Source organism: Anarrhichthys ocellatus, unplaced genomic scaffold (genome assembly GCF_004355925.1).
Source record: "Anarrhichthys ocellatus isolate YVR2014 unplaced genomic scaffold, GSC_Weel_1.0 scaffold28, whole genome shotgun sequence".
Taxonomy (NCBI): Eukaryota; Metazoa; Chordata; class Actinopteri; order Perciformes; family Anarhichadidae; genus Anarrhichthys; species Anarrhichthys ocellatus.
In genome coordinates, this window is record NW_022280058.1 from 1548147 (window position 1) to 1570562 (window position 22416).

The window sequence follows — 22416 nt, forward strand, 5'->3', positions numbered from 1 at the left end:
GTGTGTGTGTGTGTGTGTGTGTGTGTGTGTGTGTGTGTGTGTGTGTGCACACATAATGCTGATTGTCTGCCTGAAGCTCCCTGTCATGTCCAACTTGTAGAGGGAGAAATTCAGTGTTGTTGAAAACTGTCGAGTGCCAAAAACCGACATTGATTGTCAGATTAAATTCATAATATTGTTTACTTATGATGCCAGACAGTTCCTGATCTTACCTTCATCTTTCTATGAAGTGGGACTGATGGTTTTGGCTTCACAGACTCGATACAAGAGTGCAAAGTCTCTCATAATTCTTTGACTTTAATAAATATCTTGCAAATTGTATCTTTATTTTTACTATTTTCTGACATTTTAAGGACCAAACGATTAATTAATTAATTGAGAATATAATTAACAGATTAATTGATAATGGAATAATCATTAGTTGCAGTTTGTAGTCAGTGTTTTTGAAGCGGGTACTTGTATTCATTCTATTTCATAATGTGTGCGTCTACTCGCTGAGTGCAGATGGAAAGTAGCTAGTAGCAAGTATAGCAAGTAGCTAAATCTGGTACATCTCTGAGGATCAGATGAGTTCTTTTGTAGTCCCTGATTATTAAAAAACACTGGTTTCAAAACACATATTGTTTTTGGCTTCTGCACAGACACTCGGGTACCGTTAGCATAAGTCCAGTTGTTTGTCATCGTTTGTAGCAAACCCTAGCAGAGGCCTGAGCTCACATTGGGGGGTTAGCCTATTTCAGAAAGCTTACATAGGAATTATAGCTGCAGTGAGGTAAAGCAACGACAGATTGACAAACTATGGGATACCATCTCGACAAATGCTAGATTTCAACTTATCGCCTGCTTAGCTTTACACAAAACTTCCTTTCAGTTCTTTGATGTGCACCAGAGAAAGAAAGGATTACACAGAGTGAAGAATGCGAGCTGTGTGCTGGTTTGTTGTCAGCTGAGCCGCTCTGCAGCAGTCGATTTGTATTCTGCGATGAGCAGGTGGCTGTTGCTATTGTTTCATTAACTTTGATATCAACTTACTTAAAAATGCACGTCTGTAGTGTAAATATATATATATATATTGTCGTACGAGACAAAGGCATGCAGAGAAACACAAATGCAGTCTCTATTGTAGTCTGCTTTTCTCTCAGACATGCTCACACCCAAGAATAGAAATCTTCTGCAGTGCCTCTGATGAAAATATCCAAACACTCACTGTGGTGCGTGCGTGTGTGTGTGCGCGTGCGTGTGTGTGCGTGTGCGTGTGTGCGTGCAGGTCCATCTCGGGGTTGGTTCCAGCGCTCGAAGGTGTTGCAGATTCAGGCATGTTTGCGGATGGTCATGGAGTGGGCAAGCAGGTCCGGTCTGGGACATCTGGCTGACAAATTCTTCACCAAACTCATCAGCACTGTGTCCATACTGGCCACTCCCCCGCAGCAGCTCACACAGGTACCACGCACACACACACACACACACACACACACACACACACACACACACACACACACACACACATTTGCCCACAATATTATACAGGATTGCTAGGAAGGTTTCGCCAGGATCAACTTGTTACTGCCTGCACATTATCTCACCTCCTGATTGCTTGGTTGTATTAAAAAAAAGAACTTCCGATTCATTTCTCCTCTCTTTCTTTTCCTTCTTTCATTTCTTCTCTGTGTGCAGATGAGTTGGCGAGCTTTGTCCAGTGAGCACCCGGCTCTGAAGCCTGTCCAGCTGCACAGGATTCTCACCCAGTACCAGCTCACAGCGGAGATAGGCCCCGTCCCAACATGGCAACCCAGCAGCGAGGACGAAGCGTATATATACAGAACAGGTAAATGTGTCAATTTGTGGGCGAGAGAATTGACTTTACTGTGAAATGAATCATGTGTCCAGCAGTTAAACAATTTAGGATTTTTGAATGAGGGAGAAGAGGTAGGTAGATACATTTAAAATATATTTTTTAACAAAGTAAACAAACTTTGTGGAAAAACCATATCAGACATCAGAGATAGTAGAATTACTCAGATCTTTTACTTGTAACTGGTTATGTAAAAGGCTCAATTTAATACTGATACCGCTATAATATGAACTGCATAAGTAAACACGACTATTTCTTTATAGTTATTCTGAATGCTTGTCATCGTTGCCACTGGGTCGGCGACATCAGAGGAAATCTTGCTGGTTCACCATAAAGTCCTTCAGCTCAGACTCCTGTCCTGCATGCACATTCTTACTTTATTAATAATACATTAGCATCAGCATGAAAATATACTAAAAGTACCAAATATACTGTATGTAATGTATGTATTATATTAATGGATTATAATTATTGACACATTAAGAACTATTTTATGTGTACATCTAACATATATATCAGTTTATTGTAATTTTTTGATTAACCTAAGTTTGTAGAGTAACTAGTAACTCTTGCTGTCAGTTAAATGTAGTTGAGTAAAAGAGTTCAATATTTGCCTCTCATTGTATAAGGAAATATAAATTAACGTAAAATGGAAATGCTCAAATGAAGTACAAGTAACTCAAAACTGTGGGGGAGGTTTACAGCAATCCTGGATCAGGTCTTTTATGACGTGTGTGTGTGTGTGTGTGTGTGTATAGGTGGGTTAACATCAGTTTGTGTGTCTGTTCAGTGGACCTCCTGGAGAGCTTTGAGAACCACCCTCCCATAGTGCTGCCCAGCGCCGGCTTCCGAGTGGACCTGGACAGCGAGTGCGTGGAAGACAGCATCTACAGACAGCTGCTCTACATCCGCCACTACCTGTGGGGGCTACGCACCAAGACGCAAACGCACACCAACACTACCAGTGTGCACACGCACTCCAATGGAACCAACACAGCTGACTGGCCCGACATTCAGGTCAGAAAACACATACTGCATACTGTGAAATGCACACACCTAGCAGTAATCCAGGCCATGTGCCTCGGCAGCTGTGGCCGTTGAGGAGTTCCTCATAATCCCATAAATGAAAGACAAAAACCCTCTACTCCAGCCAACCCGCACACACATACACATATTCACTCACAGAAACCTAGACATGGTTAAATCATGGTTAATCTGATTAGTCTTTAGGCTGTCTAATTAGTGGGAACGGCTGACTAGACCATAATCCCTAGTGTTACTGCGCCCTCATATGTACACATATACATGCACACAGAAATGCATACATTCTAAAATATGTTAAATGGTGAATTATTCCAATTAAAGATGACTAAAGGGATGCGTAATTATGTTGACAGTTATCCAGGAACAAAGCTTTTTGTGCACTGCAACAACAAAACTTTTTCATAAGTGAAAGATAACAGGAAGATTTATTTCCCTTCTATTTTCTAATAATTGCACCCTCATGTTAGACCTCATACTGTCTCTAAAGTCTTTCTGTCCAATCCCGACACAGAGGGAGTTGTTGCCTCCGGCCCACAGCAGTCCCCGCTCTGGGGGTCCTGGGGACGAGGTGACGGCAGAGGAGAGAGGACGGGACAGGCCTCCAGGCCAATCACACACACACAGCCTCAGAAGGAACGGCACCATCCACCACACTCGGACAGCAAATCCAGACCCGTCCTGCCTTTTGACCCCTCCCAACACCCCGCTGTACCCGGAAGGAGGAGGAGGAGGAGGAGGAGGGGGAGGGGGGCATATCACAGGCCCCAACACTCAGACTAACGGCTGCACCAGCAGAACTTTGGCAGAGTGTAAAAAGACCAACGGACTCATCACCAACGGACTGGACGGTAGGCTGTATACTATACAGGAGATGGGCAAAAATAACAGCAACACATGAGCAGCGTATTGGAATCCAGAATAGAAACACGACAATTAATGGTCTTAAAAATGACCACTGTGTAATCAACAACACGGTCAGCTTCACATAAGTCGTATTTTTTTTAAATCACATATTGTATGGTGTTATTGTTATTTTTGCCACTCCAAAGTTCATTATACACAATATTAGGGATTCACCGATCTTGTTCCAACTTGGATACCTCAGTGTTATGGTATGGCTGATATGGTACCAGTGCTATCTTCCCTCAAATTTGAGCTCTGTATATCTCCCTACAGGGAACTCATTAGACTAGTTGTTATGTAAGGTAACAAAGAGGACAGAATTTGCTACGGCAGTAAAAACTGACTGAATGAATGTAAGTCATAACAAACTGTATTTCATGTTGATTGGTTACGTCATTACAGGGTTTTGGATCGGTGCATCCCTACACCACACACACACTGCATAACAAACTGTGTTTCACATGATGGTGAAGATAAAGTCCTACACCCTACTGTAAGACATTGTCTGTCATGTGGCTCTGTTCCTCCCTCCCTCCCTCCCTCGCTTGCTTCACTCAGTTCATTTCTGAGATAACAGGACACGGTGACCTATTTTGACAACACCTGCACAAAATGAGTGCCATTCTAAATTCACTTAAAGCTGCATTCATCAATACTGTTTATATTTATGGATTAAATGACTACACTAAATGGTGAGCGGTCACTTGTAGCAATGAACCCACAAAAGAATCATCACAGACGCTGCACAAACAAAGATTTTTAGCGTCTTTTAGCTCATACATTTGGTTTAACAACACATTGAGTGTTTGATTCATAAGCTCTCATTTTCAGATGCCGTTATCTGCTGCAAAAATGTTCTGATTAACCCAATGTACGCTACCTGCCGACCACCAAATTACTTGGACAAATGAATTTAGCAACTAGCTGGACTACAATTTAGAACAGTTGGATTTCAGAGACAAAATGAAGTCCTGGAACACGATTCCAATTGGAGATAATGTTGCTTCCTGTATGCTTGATGAGCAAGTAGGCAATTGTTTCCAAACATGTTAATCATAACATAATAATAATAATAATAAGGTGATTGTACTGTATCAGAGTTTTGCATGCTGATGATTGTTTTGGGGTTCTTCTGTCCCCAAGAGACCAACAATTGATGAATGTAGCATTAAATGTGCACTACTTTAGTTGAATTGCTGAAATGCATCGGTCAGCTCTGTGCCTCACTTGACAGCAGTATCTTGCCTGTGCGGTTTTTACAGTGTAGTGAGTGTGACATCTGCAGGTTCTAGTCAGAAGCACACGTCTGTGTGTTAGCTTTGTAGCATGTAGCATGTGTGTCAGTATCTGTGTGTGTGTGTGTGTGTCTTTTGCACAGAAATACCTTTTATGTTTGTCCAACCCCAAAGCAAGACCCTGTGTGTGTGTGTTTGTGTTTTTGTGTATTTGGGTGTCCGTGTCCTCTGCAGGGTGTATTAGTGGGTGTGAGTTTCCTTTCCCTGTGTCCTCCCTTGGCGCCCCTCCCCTTCCTGATGACTTGTGTGTGGTGTTTGTAGTGGAGCTGGACAAGGGACCCTACGGACTGGGCATGGGACTCATAGACGGCCTGGTGAGTAGATGAATGTTTAAAAACATATTTGACATTTTATCTTACCCGTTACTTAAGGTTTCAGCAGTGTGTTTTTGTCTTTGTGAAACAGTTGGTTTAGTACTTTCGCTATTACTACTTTTGAAGAATAAGTTAAAAACATATGTACTGTACAGATATGTTTTAGCATTAGATAAAAAAGTGATAGAATAGTATGTCATAATAGTCATAGTAAAGCATAAGATATTCATAAGAAGTTAAAGGATAGTATGCCATTAAAATGTCAACAAAAGAAATCATAGTATAGTTTGTCAAACGAATGTCATAGTATGTCGAAAAAAAGCCAAAAGAAAGTCATAGTATAGTGTCGAAGAAACGTCATAGTATAGAGTTACAAAGAAAGTTAGTATAGTCTGTTGAACAGTTATGTTGAAAAAAGGTCATAGTTTAGTCTGTCTAAAAAAATCTTCGTCATAGTATAGTAATCCAAAAATGTGTCTAAAAAAGTAATAGTATAGTTAAAGCAAAAAAGTATTTGCTTTATGTCAAAAAAAAGTCTTTAAAAAAAGTTTACTTTTTCAAAGAAACATCACAGGAAAGTATGTCATAATAAAGTATGTCAAAAAAGTTATTAAAAAGTCATGTCATGTCCGACTCTAGGACATGGACAAATAAGGGAAGCATATGCAATTTGTTTTTATTTAAAAGAAAGGATTTTTCTTTAACAAAGGTTTATTCATTTTACCAAATGTAACAAATGCTAACAAATGGGACTGACGGGGAAACATCCCACCAAAGTAAGGGAGGCATATAAAGACAAAGTATACAGCACATTAAAAGTCCAACATGGCACAAAGTGGTGCCAGGGGGAAAAAAAAAAAGAGCACACAAATCCCAGGATGGGAGAGTCTTATAGATTGGAAACATTAGCCAGCTGCCTCCACATGCTTGAATGAATCCAGCTCCAGGTACACTAAAAGATACGGCAAGAAAGTAACCTCCTGGGGCCGTTACATGTAACATTTCCAAAAAAGTCCTACTATAATATTCCCAAAAAAAAAGATTATAAAATAGTATGTAGAAAACAAATTCTTAAAAATTCATAGTATAGTAAGTGAAAAAAGTAATTGTAAAGTGTACCAAAACAAGTCATAGCAAAGTATGTAGAGAAAAGGTCATAGTAAAGTGTGTTGAAAAAAGGTCACAGTATATTATGACCATAAACGAGTCATAAAGTTATGTTGAGAGGCAATCACAATGTAATCAAACTCGCATTTAAACCGCTGATTGTAACGATTCTTTCGTGTCATGTAGAAGTTTTAACGGCCATATACTGAGGACGGAAAATAGTGGCCACGTACTTTAATTCATCAATCAGCTCTATCTATCCATCCATCAGATGCTCACCTAAATAATGGACGCGCTTAAAACACTTCTCCCCCTCTGCAGCACACTCCCCTCAACGCTCCAGGCATTTACATCCGGACTCTGATCCCCGACGGACCGGCTGCCTCCGACGGCAGACTGAGGATCGGAGATCGCATCCTGGCTGTGAATGGGACCAGTCTGATCGGAGCAGACTACCAGAGGTACAGAGGACGCTTCAGTGGTGCTTAAGCCAATTGATTACTTTGATTGATTGGTGCCCAGACGGTCATCCTTACTCTGTCTCTGCTGAGCTTCACGTAACTGGACTCTCTCTCTACTTCCTCCTGTATGCTCCTTGCAGTGCGGTGGATCTGATTCGTCTGGGAGGAGGTCGTCTGCGCTTCCTGGTGGCCAAGTCCGACCCCGATGTCTCGGAGAAGATCAGTGCCTCCTCCTGCTGATCCACTAAGATGTGCACAAACACACAGGACCGGGAGAGACGAACGTGTGCACGTACGTACGCAGCATGAATTATGAATGTGAAACCTAGCGTCAGCACAGCACAAAGCCAAGCAATCAAACTGGAGATAACGCTCCGTGACTCCACAGCTGCCAGACCTGCTTCCCTCATGCTGACTCCCACTGGGTTTGTGTGACAGACAGAATCTGTAACCCACCGCGGCATCAAAGGAATACGCTGCGAGGAAAGGTTGCCTAATTAATCAGCGTTTGAGGCAGGCGAGGTCTAACCAGCCAGTGTGCAGACTGATGGGGTTTAAAGCACAGTAGATTGTAGGCTTCGAATTCCTCTTCAGTCAGCGCTCGGAGCATGTGCGCACATTGGACTTTTTTTTCCCACCTGTATTTTAGAAAATGTATTAGTGATTTAGTCATTAAGTAGCATGGTGAACTAGCTAGCCAGCTCTCAGACAAAGGGACTCTGTTGGGACTCAAACTGAAGATGTACTTAACGATTCCAAAAAAAACATTTTGCAGACAAACCAGAGGAACGGCGGATGTTTTACACGGTGCTTTTAGAGTGTTGTATGTTTTATAATTCTGTTTGACAGCAACTCACGAAGCATCATCACTGTCCGCTCAACAGACTAAACCGTTGTCTGAATGTTGACTTTTGTACTGGAGAGTGGGGTGACAGAGGAAGGAAACTCGAGACCTACGACCCCAGCTCTCGCGTTTCACTTTGAGCCTCATCACCGGACTTTATACCTCTACTGGAATAAGAGATGCGCTCTCGAGGCTTCACATACATACACAGGGGATGTGCCGCTGTTGTGGGAACATTGTTTATTAATTATTGGATCATCAAGACAACGTAATTCACTCCAGAGTTTCTGATGCACAACACTTGTGTACAAACCTCCCTTTTGTTGTGAATATATGCTCTATGTATCTGGTTATGAGGTGTAAACAGTTTGTAAATATATAACACTTGGTCACATATTGTTTGGACATTTAAAGGAGAAACTGCATTTAGGGAATTAATCATTTTTGGTCAATATATTGGTTATTAAACATTGAAACCTACTTATGGAAAGAAAAACAACTAGTATTTTCTGGAATGACGAATATAGTTATGGATTCTTTTTCTAAATGTTATTAATTTATTTAAGTACTATGAACAGAAATCAAACTGTTACTGCTCACACAGGTTGTTAGCTGCATTGTTTTTGGAGGGGGACACTGAGACAGTGTCTCTGGATAATCTATTGACCTCACTCGTTTTTAAAAGGACTATTTCTTTGATATAAAGTAGTCCCGAGGAAGACTATTCACCTGTGAGGTCTGTGGATTATCTGGAGTAACTGGGACATTTTTTTCTGAAAGATGTTGCTGGTTGTTTTTTTTAAGTAACTTTTCTTTGCTGTGAGAAAAAACAAACTGGATTTATTTCACCACAAGTGTATTGAGGTGGCGGCATATCAAAAAAATCTAGGCAAGCAAAACCAAAACTATAAGCAGACGAACATGTGAACATGTTTTCATGTCATTGGGCTGCGCTGACTCTTTAAGAGTTCCAGCTAGAACACCATTTTATAAAGTCCAAAGCTTGGCTCACTACAGTTAATCATTAAGTCTGTAAAATGTCTAAATAAGTTAGAAAAATGCCCAGCTTGTCCGTCCAAAGGTCCAAAAGATTACATTTACAATTATTTAGAAGTTAAACAAGCCAATATCTTTATCTGAATGATCAAAACTAATTGACTAATCATTTCAGCAGTATTGTTACACTGATTGGTTTGATTTGTATTTCTTGTGAATCAGTCTGAACATTGTTTCGCCCCATCAGCTTTGTTCTACTCTCCACTTTTAACTGTTAGTTTTTTTTGCAGTAACAAGATTTTATTTTTGTGAGTTTTAAAATTTGTATGCAAATGATCTCATGCATGTCTATTCTTCCTGGTCATTATTTATACTGTTGTGACAATGATGGTACCTAAGAATAAAGATGGTTGGATACCTGCATTTGTCACCAAATGGAACAACAATGTGAAAGCGACTGGAGAGACCCAACATGGCCGACACCTGGTCACACAAGAGAAGACGACGTAATCCTTAAGTCAATGAGGAATTTTAATTTGTGCTACACATTTGAACAAAAACAGGAACATTTAAAAATACATATACTTCTCTATTTCCAGAATGTTTACGTATTGACGGTAGCTGTTTTTACATATAGCAAAATATTTTTTCCTTTGTCCAAAATCCGAAAAAATACCTTCTAAATAGCTTTGTCATTTAGCAGATAGAGCAGCATACAATCATTACGCATCTTTTTTTGCTAAAAATGAGGCCTGAGCGAGGACATTCAGAAAAGCTAAAGGCAGAGTGAGAATGAGAGATTAGAGTGTGGGGGGAGGAGAGAAAGTGCTGAAAAATGTCTGAGGGCAATGTCTGACAGGAATTGCTAAAAGCTTGATGCCTCTGTAGAGACTGCAAAGACAGAAATTGCTCACTGAGGAGAGGTAGATTGGGAGAAAGGTTCGTGTATTTCAGGGGAATTGAAAGCAAAAGAGTCGAGTAGAAAACATGTGAGAAGTACCGTACAGAGAACGAAAACAAGACTAGAGCTGTTGAAATCTGGTCATGGGTTGGTCCCGCCCCTTCCCCTCATAAAACTGATGCAACAAAACTGTCACCGTTGTAGTGTTGCCGAAAACGTTCTGTTAATGAAGCGCTGTGTTAACGATCTAAAAAAAAGGTAAAGCTTTCTAAAGGTTAAAATGAAAGACAAAAAGTAGAAATATTTAAGGCTTTAAGGATTATTACAATAATGCTTTCCTGTGTCAACACAAACAAAACTGTACGCACAGGCTGTTCCATTTCTCCTTTTACCACTACTGAAACGAGAAAAAAATTAAAAGTTTGTCTACATTAGGTTAGCTCCACTTCAATCAACTCCAAATAGTTGCCTCTTTTTTTTTTTTGTTGCCCTTCTCTGCTGTCCGATCACCCGGATCCTCTTGAATCCGAGGACATTCACACCGATGAACAAAAACTGCAAAGTCCTTGTTTGTTATTCCTGGTTTTCCTCCCGAAAAACAAAACCCATTCCTTTGTTTGTGCTGTACAGAGAAGGCAAAGAAGGATAGACACCTCACATTCTGGGCCTTATTAATATATTTTCTTTTATTAAGAGGATCTTTTTCAGTAAGAATCGCCTTATGAAGAGTACAATCATATTCTTAACAGTCTCCCAAGCCCTATTAGTGGTCTGGGTATACGCAGCTAAGTCCTCCCTGTCCACTATTGTGTGAAGATACACAATATATCGACTCCGATCGTCACAGTTTCTTCTATAAATGCCGGCCATTTCAAATCTCTGAACACACATTCCCTGGTTTTTAAATCAGGCAATGACTAATCAGAAGTGCAGGAGTTCTTTGGCCTGAGAGTGACAGTAAGTGATGCATCTCCTCCGTCGACTAGAGGAAAGGTTGTATCTGAGATATTAAAAGTAGTGCTGAAATGATTGTAAAATGCATAATGCTCTTATAAGCTTAATATCCTTACTTGTGTCGTCAGTGAGCGATGGATTACATTAAAAAAGACTGTAAAGCTGAAAAAGTCCTGAAAGATTTACTTGCTTTTTAAATTCAGAATGTAATTGAAAGTTTTTTAATCTATTTGACCAAAAAAATATGTTCCTTAGAATTGAATTCCCTTCTGTCGAGAGAGGCTGCCTGTACATTTTTTTGGGCCGTGGCGGCTGCAGTCTTATCAAATGAGTATAAAAGGCAAAGCAGTTAGGGGACCATCAGGAGGCTGTCCGTTGGGTACCTGGTTAGAGGCCCCGGGCTTTTACTTCCTAGGGTCGTGGGTTTGTGACGTCATGGTCACGATGACGGGCTGCTGAGCAGGCGTGACTTGATGCTGAACAGGTTCGGTCCCGCCCTCGTCCTCCATCTTCGGCCGCTTGGCCTGGGGCTCAGCTAAAGTTTCTGCACTGGGCTGTCTACTCACCAGCACTGGAGGGGAGCTGGAGGCCTGGGCAGCCAGGATCTGGAGAGGACTGCTCAGGCCTGGAAGAGAATAAACAAAGTAAGGTATATTCTATACCATGACCTTTTACGGCATATTATACTGTGACTTTGTAGTAATTGTCTTGTCACATACTATACTACGACTTCTTATATATTATGACTTTTTTTGACATATTTTTTGACACCACCATTACTTTTAATGCCATTTTCAAGACATACTATATCATGACATTTTTTCTGGAATACTATGACTTTGTATATTTATCATCCTGAGTGGTCAATGATTGCTGATAAATCTTACCAGATGCATTGCCAAGACTGGTTGCTGTGGCAACAGCGGTGTGTTTGCCATTCTGAGTAACAGGACGAACAGGAAGCTGATGTAAACCGAGGACCAGGTTTCGCCCATCCCCACCCTGCACTACACTGTCCACGGTCTGGATCACTCGCTCTCTGGTCAGCTGGGCTTCTGATTGAAACACAAACGCACAATCAACACATGTAAAAAAGCAGCACCGGACCCAAAGGTGCGAGTGCACTTCTTAGAGAGATTCCGGTGGCTGTACCTCTGAGCTCAGTGTTGCCCTCTGCTCCTCCAACAGAGGGGGCGCTGTACCCATTAGGAGGGTTGGAAGATGGAGGGGCGCTGGTGACCACCCGCACCATGGTGATAGAGGACTGAGTGGGGTTCTGGAGGATGTGGAGGGGCTGGATTTGGCCGCCGCCACCACCTGGAACGAAAGCGAGGGCTTTCCCCTGGCCTGTCAGGTGAGCGGGTGCAGCCATGATGACATGCTGACCACTGACTGGAGATCCTATGCAGAGACACAAACAACCATTTCACCTGTTCAGTAGGGCATGTGAAAGCCTTCATGTGTGCGCGTGTGTTTTGTGAAAGCTTACCTGGGGCACTCTGAGAATACCTATACTCAGGTACAGATGCCAGTTTGTTAGCCAGCAGTTCGTGGTGTTCGTGGGAGATAGGAGAGCCCTCTCTACTCATACATTCAGGAGTCTGCAGTCCGCTAGATGGAGGAGAAAGAAGTCCCTGGTGGGTTGGGGATGCAGGAGCACTCCTGAAAAAAGAAGGAAGAGGGACAGAAACAAAAGGAGAAAGACCAAAGAAATCAATAAATACGTCAAGAACTTCTTATAACATACAGAGCTCCCTGACTGCCAGTGCCTGCTGCTGAATATATTGACCTAGAAGTCAGACTTACTTTGTTCTATCCAATCAAATGATAGCAAGGAGCAGAAGCAGAGAGAAGGGAGAAAGGGTTAACAGTCGAATCAGAAGCAACTGAGCCTGTGTGTGTGTGTGTGTGTGTGTGTGTGTGTGTGTGTGTGCACCCATGCAGCTGAAGGCCTCAGGTGATCAACTTACCTCGAAGAGAGCGGTCCGAACGGCGTCCTAAAGCAAGCCACCCCTCTTTGCCGTCTTTTCCTGAAGGCTTGCTCCACTAACTTGCTCTCAGAAGCAGAATCTACCCGCCAAAAACTCCCCTTCCCGGGCTCATCCTGAGAACGGGCCACTTTGAGAAAGTAGCGGTTGAGAGACAGGTTGTGTCTTATTGAGTTCTGCAGGAACAGGCAAAATAAATTGTTTTGTCACACAGAAATATCAATTAGAAAGAATTTCTCACAGAAGCCTAAAGCTGAGGTTTATACTCGCTGTAGTGAAGCCGGTGCGAGGAATTTTTGGAACTCTGCGTGTGCAAAAATTCGACGAAAAAATGAATACCGTCTAGGGATTTTACAAAGAAGGCTAGTTTGTTTTTAAATTCTTTAGAAACTGGAGATCTTAAAAATATTGACATTTGAGTAAATATTTTGCCAGCCAAATCAGATTGTGTACAGGATACTCAACATTTGTTTCTTTCTAACTATAATGCATTTAATACTTATTTCTCTCTTTACTCCCATTATCTGCTTGCTTCTTCACAGTACATTTCATTTGTAAGCCCTCTCGCGTTCTGGAGAATAATACAACGAACAACGAGTATAACGAAAGCTTAAACATGGCGAATATTTTAGGACACAATTTCTACCTGCCAGCCCTTGTCTGCAGTGCGGTAGTAGGGGTAGTGTTTGGTGATATGGGCGTAGATGCCACTGAGAGTCAGCTGTTTGTCCGGGGCAGAAGAGATGGCCTGGACGATCAGCTGTGCGTAGGAATAAGGTGGCTTGGACTCGTCCTAAACAAAAAAAAAGGCAAAGGTATTAATATCCACACATCGTCAAGCCCATATTGTACAAGAAACCCCTTTGAAAGTTCCAATTCTCAATGATGTGCTCGATTAACTTATTTTGATGCTACTGGGTCTTCACCTTGGGGCTGTCTCCACCGGCCGACTCCCCCCGCTGCTCACTTCCCCCACCTCTCTGCTCGACAATGCTTCGCCTCTGCTCAGAAACAGCCTTGGCAGCGTATTCAGCTGCTAACTGGAGGTCGGAGGTCACGTTGCGTCCATATGAGCGATACCCTGATGACCCAGCCCCTCGTGGACTAACCGGACAGGAGTTAGGAACACTGGAGAAGAGAGGAAGGAGTCTGTCAACAGAGTCTCACCCAGGTAGACCTTTGGAACGTCCAGCAGACATGTTTTATAAATGTCATCCTGAAGCCTCCAATTCAATACAAATCACATTCTGAAATGTCCCTTTGTCACCCCGACACAAAGCCCAAATTAGTGATAGAAACTCCTAGAATAAACCGTTACACAAACATACAGAAAACTACAAACTTGTTGTGAAATCTGGCTTATACTGCACTCATGTCAAATAAAGAAAATAAAAACACTGATCGGTATTTTCTGTAAATCTTAATCGGATGCAAAAAATAAATAGACACAAATAAATATCCACAAAGACCTTCCGTCTTTCTAATTGTCTTATAATAATTGTACATGTTAATTGTACAATTGTAATGTTAAAAAGATTAAGTGCCATTTTAAACTAAAACAGAATAAAAATTGATATTTTGAATATAATCCTTTCAGCATATGATGACAAACAGATAGACAGACAAACACACACGAGCTACATTTGGAAAAATGATAACAGCTCAGATCCGGGGCGTTCTTAACACATAAAACACACAGCATTGAGAAAAATACTCAAAATTATGTTAATGATTAACTAGGTTTTATCTGGTGCTGTTGAGAGACACAACACAAGGAAAACCCAGTAACTTATACAACACACACCTGCTTCTGTTAGTAAAGTAAACACTGGTTTGTCGGAGTCTGTGTGCTTTGATTTGCCTTTAGCAACAGAGAGCCGAAGATACAGCGATTCTCTCTCTCTCTCTGCCTCTCTCTCTGCCTCTCTCTCTCTGCCTCTCTCTCTCTCTCTTTCTGCCTCTCTCTCTCTCTCTCTCTGCCTCTCTCTCTCTGCCTCTCTTTCTGCCTCTCTCTCTCTCTCTCTCTCTGCCTCTCTCTCTCTGCCTCTCTCTCTCTCTCTCTCTGCCTCTCTCTCTGCCTCTCTCTCTGCCTCTCTCTCTGCCTCTCTCTCTCTCTCTCTCTGCTGGGGAAACTAGGCTGCAGACTGTTTTGCAAGTCACTTTGTAAGCTCAGCTTTGAAAATGAATGACAAGAAGAAACTTCTAATGTTGCTCAAGTTTTCTTAAGTCTGTAGAATATGATGTGTAGGCCGGGACGTCTCTGCACCACAACAATAGTTAATTTAATGTTGTATTTTGACACATTTTGCCTCCTGCGATTTGAAGATTGCAGGCCATATTGCGATGTTGACAGATTGTTGAATCATTGTTCAGCCCTAATATCAAAACAGGATTGTGTCTGTAAATCTATATCCTTAAATTTCATTAAAAGCCATGAGGGAGAAAAGGTTTGTCTTTGCTTTCCTCTGACGCTGTTAAAACAACAGCTCTGCATGTGTACATGGCCGGGGCAGATGAATGTTACTGTATACAGTTCATTTCAGTTGCCAAACAGGAAAGGTGACTCTTACCACCCTGTGATGAGACACCGTTGGTGTTTAAGTGGAGGCATGTGCTTTTACACAATCCTCGTCTTCTGTTGTATGTACTGTGTGTGGATACCGTCAAGGAAGGTGGCACAACAACATGCCCGAAAAAAAGGCCACAGTGGGAGTGGTGGAGAGCTGTCTGAGCGAGCGTCTCCACTCTGTGCGAGTGTGTTGTGTGTTTGTCCATGTGCGAGAGAACAGGAGCTGAGGGCTGAGTGGGGGCTCTGAAAAGGAAACCGCGAATGGATGGAAAAAATGGCCTACAGGCAAAACAATCTGCCCGACAGCCAATCACACGCCTCGAAGCTGCAGCCATTCCATATAAGGCAGGCACACACAAGCTGACATTGGTGGGGCTGTGTGATGCAGAGACCATTAAAGGCCACCAGAGGGCACAATCAGCACCAGCATGCTTTGCCAGTAGCACATGCTGTGTACATTTATAGAGCAGTGATTTTCAAACATGTGCCATCACGGCTTTTTAGAGGGCAGGTTTCCACCATGACGGAAACACTGCAGCAGCTGATGAATACTCCTTCAACCAGACAGGAGATTATCAGTGAAAGTGAGCTGATATGGTTTGTGGTTGGTGAAAACAGCGCAGGCCTGTGGGTCACAATTGGACAAATACCCAAAGGAAACAAAGCCTCACGTGTTTGCAGTTGCTTACACATGAATAAACATGTACGGACCCCGAGACAAGGGAAGAAAGTAAACCGCTTGTGTACTGCGATAGACCTAAAACACTTATTGTATGATCTATCACACCACATGCAAAGACACAATCGAGTCGTAAAATGCTTTTTAAATAGATTTTCAGTCAAGGTGTCAAAATGGAATATACTGATGTTTGCTTGATAGAGCAAATCTAAGCAGGATGATTGAATTAGTATTATGGCTGCAATTAGTAGATTGCTGATTATAATTTCCTAACTTCCAGCGTGATGTCATCAGATTGTCAGTTTACCGTCATAATGAAAAGGAAATCAGCTAATCCTCAAAATGAAGGAGCGGTAATCAGGGAGTGTTTGGTGTTTTTCTTAAACTGGACAGTTGTTTACAAGGAACAGCTTCCAAATAGTTTATAAGTAAGAAACACTGACCCCTCCTGCCAAATCTGGTCCATGTTTATGAAATGTGTACATCAGATAACATGCTGTGTTTGCATTCATCAGTGTAAACCTGTTGTTGTTCATATGATCGTGTGTGTCTGCGGGTCTCTTCTTACCTGATGGTGCCTGTGGGCGAGGGCAGCGGCGACCCAAAAGCCCTGATGTGCTCTTCATGCTGCTGCATTGTGGGAATGCTGATTTTGAGGGGGGAAATGTGGGGCAGGAGCTGGCGGGGGGGAAGAGAGACCTGATCCCTTTCTCTGTGCTCCTCCGGCTGCAGGAGTGACATGAACTGGATCTTGATGACTGTACTGGGAAAACGAAACACACACCTAGAGAGCAGGACGGCCGGAGGGAGAGATGGTGGGAGACACGACAGACAAAGACAGATTAGTGCATTGACTCCTATACAATTTAACATATTTAATTCTAATCTGAAGCTTTGAATCATATCACATGACTTTCCTCAGCAGATTGAATTTGCCCAGTTGTACGTTAAAATTTCCATTTTTCTGAACACTTTACCAATTTATTTTCTCAAGACTCAAACGCATTGTCTTAATGTGCTCAAGAAAATGTAAATTTGAACATTTATAGTAAAATGTAAATTATTATGTCCAAAGTACTTCACAATATTATATGTTTAAATTATACATAGTGGATAACAAATCTACCACATGTGACAAGAAGCTTGTGTTTTATTTAGAAATATCATATCATTAAGCAATGACACTTTCCTCTTAACTATAGAGGTTTGTTGTTAATATATACAACGTCTTTAGCCGACACCTTTTGTGGGCAAAGAACTAGTCTGGTGCAGGCCTAACACGACATCCGTTAACCAGCATTTCGTCTTCTTTAAGCGGGTCTGGACAACTCTCTCAATAAAAGCAAGGATCAGTCAGGACCAAGTTAGATCAACCCTAAACAAAAAAAACATTAAAATAACTATATGTGTGAGGGATTGACTCTGGAACCGTAATAACTAATGTAAGTAGTTTTAATGTTTCCTAGCAGGTTTAGGCAGCAAGGTTTGCATTATCACTGAAGTTAAGTCTTTGTGACTACAACCGTCCTATCATTTGTGTCTTTAAGCAATAAACTGAATCCCTACTAATTCTAGGGGAGCTGAGCTCAGGCTAAGACCTCCCTGCAGAGACAAACAAATGACAAAAAAACAAACATCCACACAGGACCACAAAGATTTTGTAAGCAGTTTCAGACAGTTAAACCAGTCTGTGTTCCATCGTTTCTCTATAATTTGACTTTTGCAGCTGCTTGTCCAATACTGGACCCATGTACAGTTTGCTCACAGCTGTCTCTGCCGAGAACAGGCCCTCCTCAACAAGTGGCTGTCCATGCAATAAGGGCTCTAGTGAGAGAGGACAAAGACTTGTGGCAACTCTTAAGGAGCTTCAGGGTCCCACAGATGAGATTGAAGAGATTTTGCCTACAACAATTTTTTTGCTTAATTCCTTCAACATTCCCAGCTGTATGCCAGCGTAGCTAAGAGAAAGAGACTGTTCAAAGAACTCGCATGACAATTTGAATAGTGTTCTGTGTGAGGGACTGAGACAAAGTGGAAAAAGGTTTTAAAGGAGGTCTTTATGGAATTCAGAGCAAATCTATGATTGAGAGATTGTATCCACACGGCTCTCAACATGGCGATGGCTAAGACAGCAGCTAAAAGCAAACAAAGCTAACAGAACAAACAGTGCAAACAATGACAACAGGGCTGATAGCTAACAGTGTTGAACTGGGGGCTGGAGAGTTGGCGTTAGACTTCCGCAAGGCCATCGGTCAGGACGGCATTATCAGCGGTAACTAAAATGCACTAACGTGCACTAGAGCCGGCCAGCTACATAAACAAAGCACAGAGAAGCTCGGAGTACAACACACACACACACACACACACACACACACACAGGGAATGAGACTTCATTCCCTGCTCAGGACCCCATTACTCCACCATATCTTTACATAGCAAACAGTTGTTTGCAGCTATATTAATGTTCTGAATGTCACATAGAGAACCTTTTAATGGGACCACAATTTTTGCAATCATACTGGCCCCCGAAACACATCACGCCCTACATCATAGCCAGCTGTGTGAATGCTTCCCCACTGCAAGCTATTGAAGGCTTGAAAAGGTAAGAGGGTTGGTAAAATGCAACAAAATGCAAAAACAGAGACATAAAGAAAATCTGCTTCAGCCTAAATGAGTACTATGACTTAGGAGAACTATTGTACGGCAAGGCAATAAATAATAACAACAATGTTAATGTCTTCAGACATCAGCCCAATCTGAAATTTGAGACAGGAGACACGGGGTCCTAGTGACACTGGACAGAGCTTGATAAGTTCTGTAAAGGAAACTAATAATTGGCAGTCTCCAGATGACTTGAAGGGGGCGAATACAAGCAAATGTTTAGTGTTGTGATCAAGTTTTACTCCCAACAATCTGAAGACATTAGCTGATATTAACACATATCAGTGTCCTAATTAATCCATTGTGTTTCAAAGCTGTAAAATAATAGAATGTATAACTCCTGTGAATGTACCAGGATAACTAAAATTACTAATTCATTGCACTCTTCTACATTTGAAGAGGGTTCAGACTTAGCTTAGCTTTGTAATCCTGTGAACATGGCTGTGTTGGATATGGCCTTGGTTTTTGAGTCCTGTGTTTACTCCATGTGCTCCTGCAATGAGGCTATCATTTCAGCCTATACTTCCTGTCCAATGCTAGACACGCCCCCAAACAGTCCTGACAACCAATCAGAGAGGATAACACCCCCCCCCCCCCCCTTCCGTGATTGACACACACACGCAAAGTCAAAGCTTTCAGTTTGAGATTGCCACCGAATTAAACGAACCAGTGAAGGCAAACTCTTTTGCCTCGACAGTGGTGCAACAACAGTTGGAGTAAAACAATATTTAAAAAAAAAACGCATTTCAAGTTTCAATACAAAACAAACACCATTGCTTACAAGACTCGTGAACGGAGGGGTGCGTTTGTTTACATAGAGGTTAACGTGACGGCGATCGGTTGGCTAACAGCTTCACAACTAGCCAACATTGACGCTCACATAATCACCCTGAAACTGTTACGACTTATACGAACAGACACGTGAGACTAAACGTTCGGCTATTTTAGAAAGTCCAGGTCTACCACAATATGACAACACAACTACCTGCAACAAATCATAGGAACCTTATGTTTGTTTTAACATTTGTTAACTAGGTTTAGCTTGTCGGTAGGCCAAATGAAGCTAAATTTGCTAACGGCTAAGACAAGCTAGCTAGGTTAATTCACTGGTTTACAAAGTGGAGTAAAAGGTTTCCTGGAGGTGGTCCCACAGACGGATACAAAAATAAAATAATTTAACAGCTCAGGTGGACACATATTAGCGTGTTACGTTACAGCTTCCCTGACCAAACCAAGTACACTTAAACCGACGCTACACCGGATCGGACCAAATCAAACCGCTCTCATTAGGGGTGTCATGACTAACTTTGTACCTGTGTCCGAATGTGTCTCCGGTTTGTCCGTTTTAATAAGGAGAACGTTATAAATTTGTAAAGCTACGTATGTCGGCAAAAACAATTAGGAATTATTCAGTTATGTGTTCACAAAGCCCACATACAATTCTATAGATTTTGTTTTTAACAAATGTTTAATCAGCCGCCCGGTGTCCACTAAAGAGGGGGGGGGGGGACCTTAAAGGGGACACAAAATATGTCACGATTGTCGCTGGGGCTGTTTGTCCAACAGTAGGTCAATGCTTACGTTGAACAGTAAAGTTTGGGTAGCCCAGCCAACAACCACACTCCGTGTTACCATAATTAGCCTGTCGGTAGCGGCTATGCTAACACTCACTCTCTGGGTAACGACAACGGCGGCGCCCCTCTCCGCTGGAACACCCCGTCAACGAACACGCCATTCTTGCCCAAGCACCGGAGGGAGAAACCGTTCGTCTCGTCGTATGTGATCTGCAGGTGTCGCCTGGAAATGAAGCTCGAGTGACCCATGTTGATGTCCACGGAGCCATGAGACGAGTTCCGGCCTATGGTGACCGTCCTCTGGCGCATCACAAACTCAAAGTCCCGGCCCTCGAGTCTGGCCAGGGCCTGCAGAGGAGGACAAGCGAGGCGCACGGGGAACATCTCGGCGTCGGCGCGGGCTTCCATCATCGGAGGACCCAAAAGGGAGAGCGAGGGCTGGTGATAGGAGTGCGAGGTCACCGCGACGCGCACGGGACTGCATGGTGCCGACTGTAAAGCAAGCAGGGCTCGAGCTCCGGTGTCTTCCCGGTAGTCTGCCATCTTCTTTCAGGAGGGTCAACACACACACACACACTTTACTTCTCTCGCACACACAAAGTTGCAACGTGAGAGTTTTCGGCCAGGGCACTTGTTCGCTCCGTGGCTGTTGGAACAACATGGAGTCCAAGTCGGTGCAAGAACGGGACTGGAGTCACCGCAGGAACGGGACTGGTGCTGCGTTCAGGACCTCTTCGTAATCTTCCGACAATCGATCTGCACCCAGATTTTTCAAAACATTTAAACTAAAGTCCGTCTGCTTAATCCCCAGATGAACAGATTTTGAAGGCTGTCCATGAAGTAGATTTAGGGGATAATTATTTTTGCATAGCATATTTTAAACACTGACGTTATAAATTGCTTTATCTGAGGCAAATAAATATAAGAGCAATGACACAAAACACAATGAAGAAGAAAATATAATGGAATAAACCGAGAAAAAAAACAAAATAGACAAATATAAGAGACACCAAAACGGACTGCAGCGATATGTTACCTTAAATTCATGTAATTTTACAATTAGAGGAAATCCATGTCAGGCAATGGTATTTAAAAAAAACTGTTGGACTAATTATGTTTACATCAGAAGTATAAACTTACATTACCGCTCACTGACACGGAATCACAAACAAACATTAAAAAGTGAATGCAGGTTCTCTTTCCTGAACACCACATCTGGGCACCTCTGCCGATAGGCTGCAGGTATTGTCGTCACACCAGGAAACTGCAGGTTGTGTTCAGCAGTATCTCAAGATGTATCTACTGTGTTATTATTCAGAACTGCTCATTCAATACAGTCTTTTACTGTCGTGTCCTTCCTGGATTGCAGATCTGAATGAATCTAAATCGGTGCAAATGGTTCCGTGAATTAAACAAAAATAAAAATAAATGGATAAATTACACAAATTACAAAAAGACACTGAAAACATACCCAAGGGGATTACGGTTCATTATGTTGTTATTTTAACCTAAAATGTGGGAGCCTAACCAAGGTACCTCAACATGGTGCATTTAATTGACAGGTCTGGTGTAATATCACAGATTTCAGCAGATATAACCTGTGAAATGTTCCTCAATCCCCAAGAACATGTGGTGTCTGCAATGTAGTTGGTTTGCCCACCTCAGAATTTTTTCTTTTCATTTTTTTTTTTTATCTCTACCCTCTGTTTATAAACATGGAAAGAACAAGATGGTTGAAAAACGCGGATAATGGATCTGTGAAATAGCAGGAACACACGGACAACAAATGAATGAAAACAGATCCTCCACACGAGGGCACTGTTGTGATATTAAACATCCAGAGAGCCCGGCACACACAGTAATTATAACGCAGTCACAGTAGGCCACTTAATTCACTCTGTTACTGAAATATCTTGTAAAACATTAACTCACTGCCTGCGCTGATACTTGAATGAAACATATTTTTTTAATTTCGTTCCTACAGTTACAGAGGGTGGAAAGAAATATGCAAACACTTGCATGATATAATGAAAGCCTGTGTAGTCAGCCTGCAATACATATTAGTACTTCCTTTGTTAGAGCTTTTGTTATCAGAGAAGTGTTGATTTAACTGCATGATTAGGCGATGAGACAACAGTGGGTGGTGCTGTTGTGTTATGGTGTATTGCAAGATGTTTTTTGTCACCTGACCTCGTCTCTTATGACCACGTGTGACTTACAGGGAAAGACATTTCCCTTGTATTTTTATATGTTGTATTTTATATTTTCAAGCCT

The 22416-nt window shown here is 42.1% G+C and overlaps 2 protein-coding genes across 4 annotated transcripts in view; one reads left to right on the forward strand and one right to left on the reverse strand.

Annotated features, from left to right (window-relative positions):
* Window positions 1–9246, forward strand: part of radil (Ras association and DIL domains) — a 22506-nt gene extending 13260 nt beyond the window's left edge. For both annotated transcript variants that reach the window (XM_031863171.1, XM_031863170.1), the window contains 7 exons: window positions 1268–1440; window positions 1675–1825; window positions 2643–2869; window positions 3408–3744; window positions 5269–5408; window positions 6837–6976; window positions 7117–9246. In XM_031863171.1, the coding sequence (XP_031719031.1) occupies window positions 1268–1440; window positions 1675–1825; window positions 2643–2869; window positions 3408–3744; window positions 5269–5408; window positions 6837–6976; window positions 7117–7216 (1268 nt within the window). In that variant the 3' untranslated portion in view covers window positions 7217–9246. The remainder of the gene's footprint in view (window positions 1–1267; window positions 1441–1674; window positions 1826–2642; window positions 2870–3407; window positions 3745–5268; window positions 5409–6836; window positions 6977–7116) is intronic.
* Window positions 9247–9329: 83 nt separating this feature from the next.
* On the reverse strand, window positions 9330–20830 carry foxk1 (forkhead box K1). 2 transcript variants are annotated; one of them, XM_031863207.1, is made up of 10 exons: window positions 20240–20830; window positions 16476–16691; window positions 13586–13787; window positions 13306–13452; window positions 12642–12835; window positions 12478–12483; window positions 12161–12333; window positions 11824–12072; window positions 11559–11726; window positions 9330–11296 (listed from the first exon to the last, which is right to left on the reverse strand). In XM_031863207.1, the coding sequence occupies exons 1-10, from the start codon at window positions 20683–20685 to the stop codon at window positions 11076–11078; spliced, it is 2022 nt and encodes a 673-aa protein (XP_031719067.1). In that variant the 5' UTR covers window positions 20686–20830; the 3' UTR covers window positions 9330–11075. The 2 variants fall into 2 exon arrangements, with proteins under 2 accessions (XP_031719067.1, XP_031719068.1); XM_031863208.1 differs by lacking the exon at window positions 12478–12483 and having other exon boundaries at window positions 20240–20829.
* Window positions 20831–22416: the final 1586 nt, after the last annotated feature.

Excerpts from the sequence above, each read along its gene's own strand:
- foxk1 (XM_031863207.1), bottom strand. The coding sequence starts at position 20,685 with ATGGCAGACTACCGGGAAGACACCGGAGCTCGAGCCCTGCTTGCTTTA. Across the intron at positions 12,836-13,305 it reads CTGCAGACAAGGGCTGGCAG|AACTCAATAAGACACAACCT; the intron begins GTAGAAATTGTG and ends CTGTTCCTGCAG. Across the intron at positions 11,727-11,823 it reads GGGCAACACTGAGCTCAGAG|AAGCCCAGCTGACCAGAGAG; the intron begins GTACAGCCACCG and ends TGTTTCAATCAG.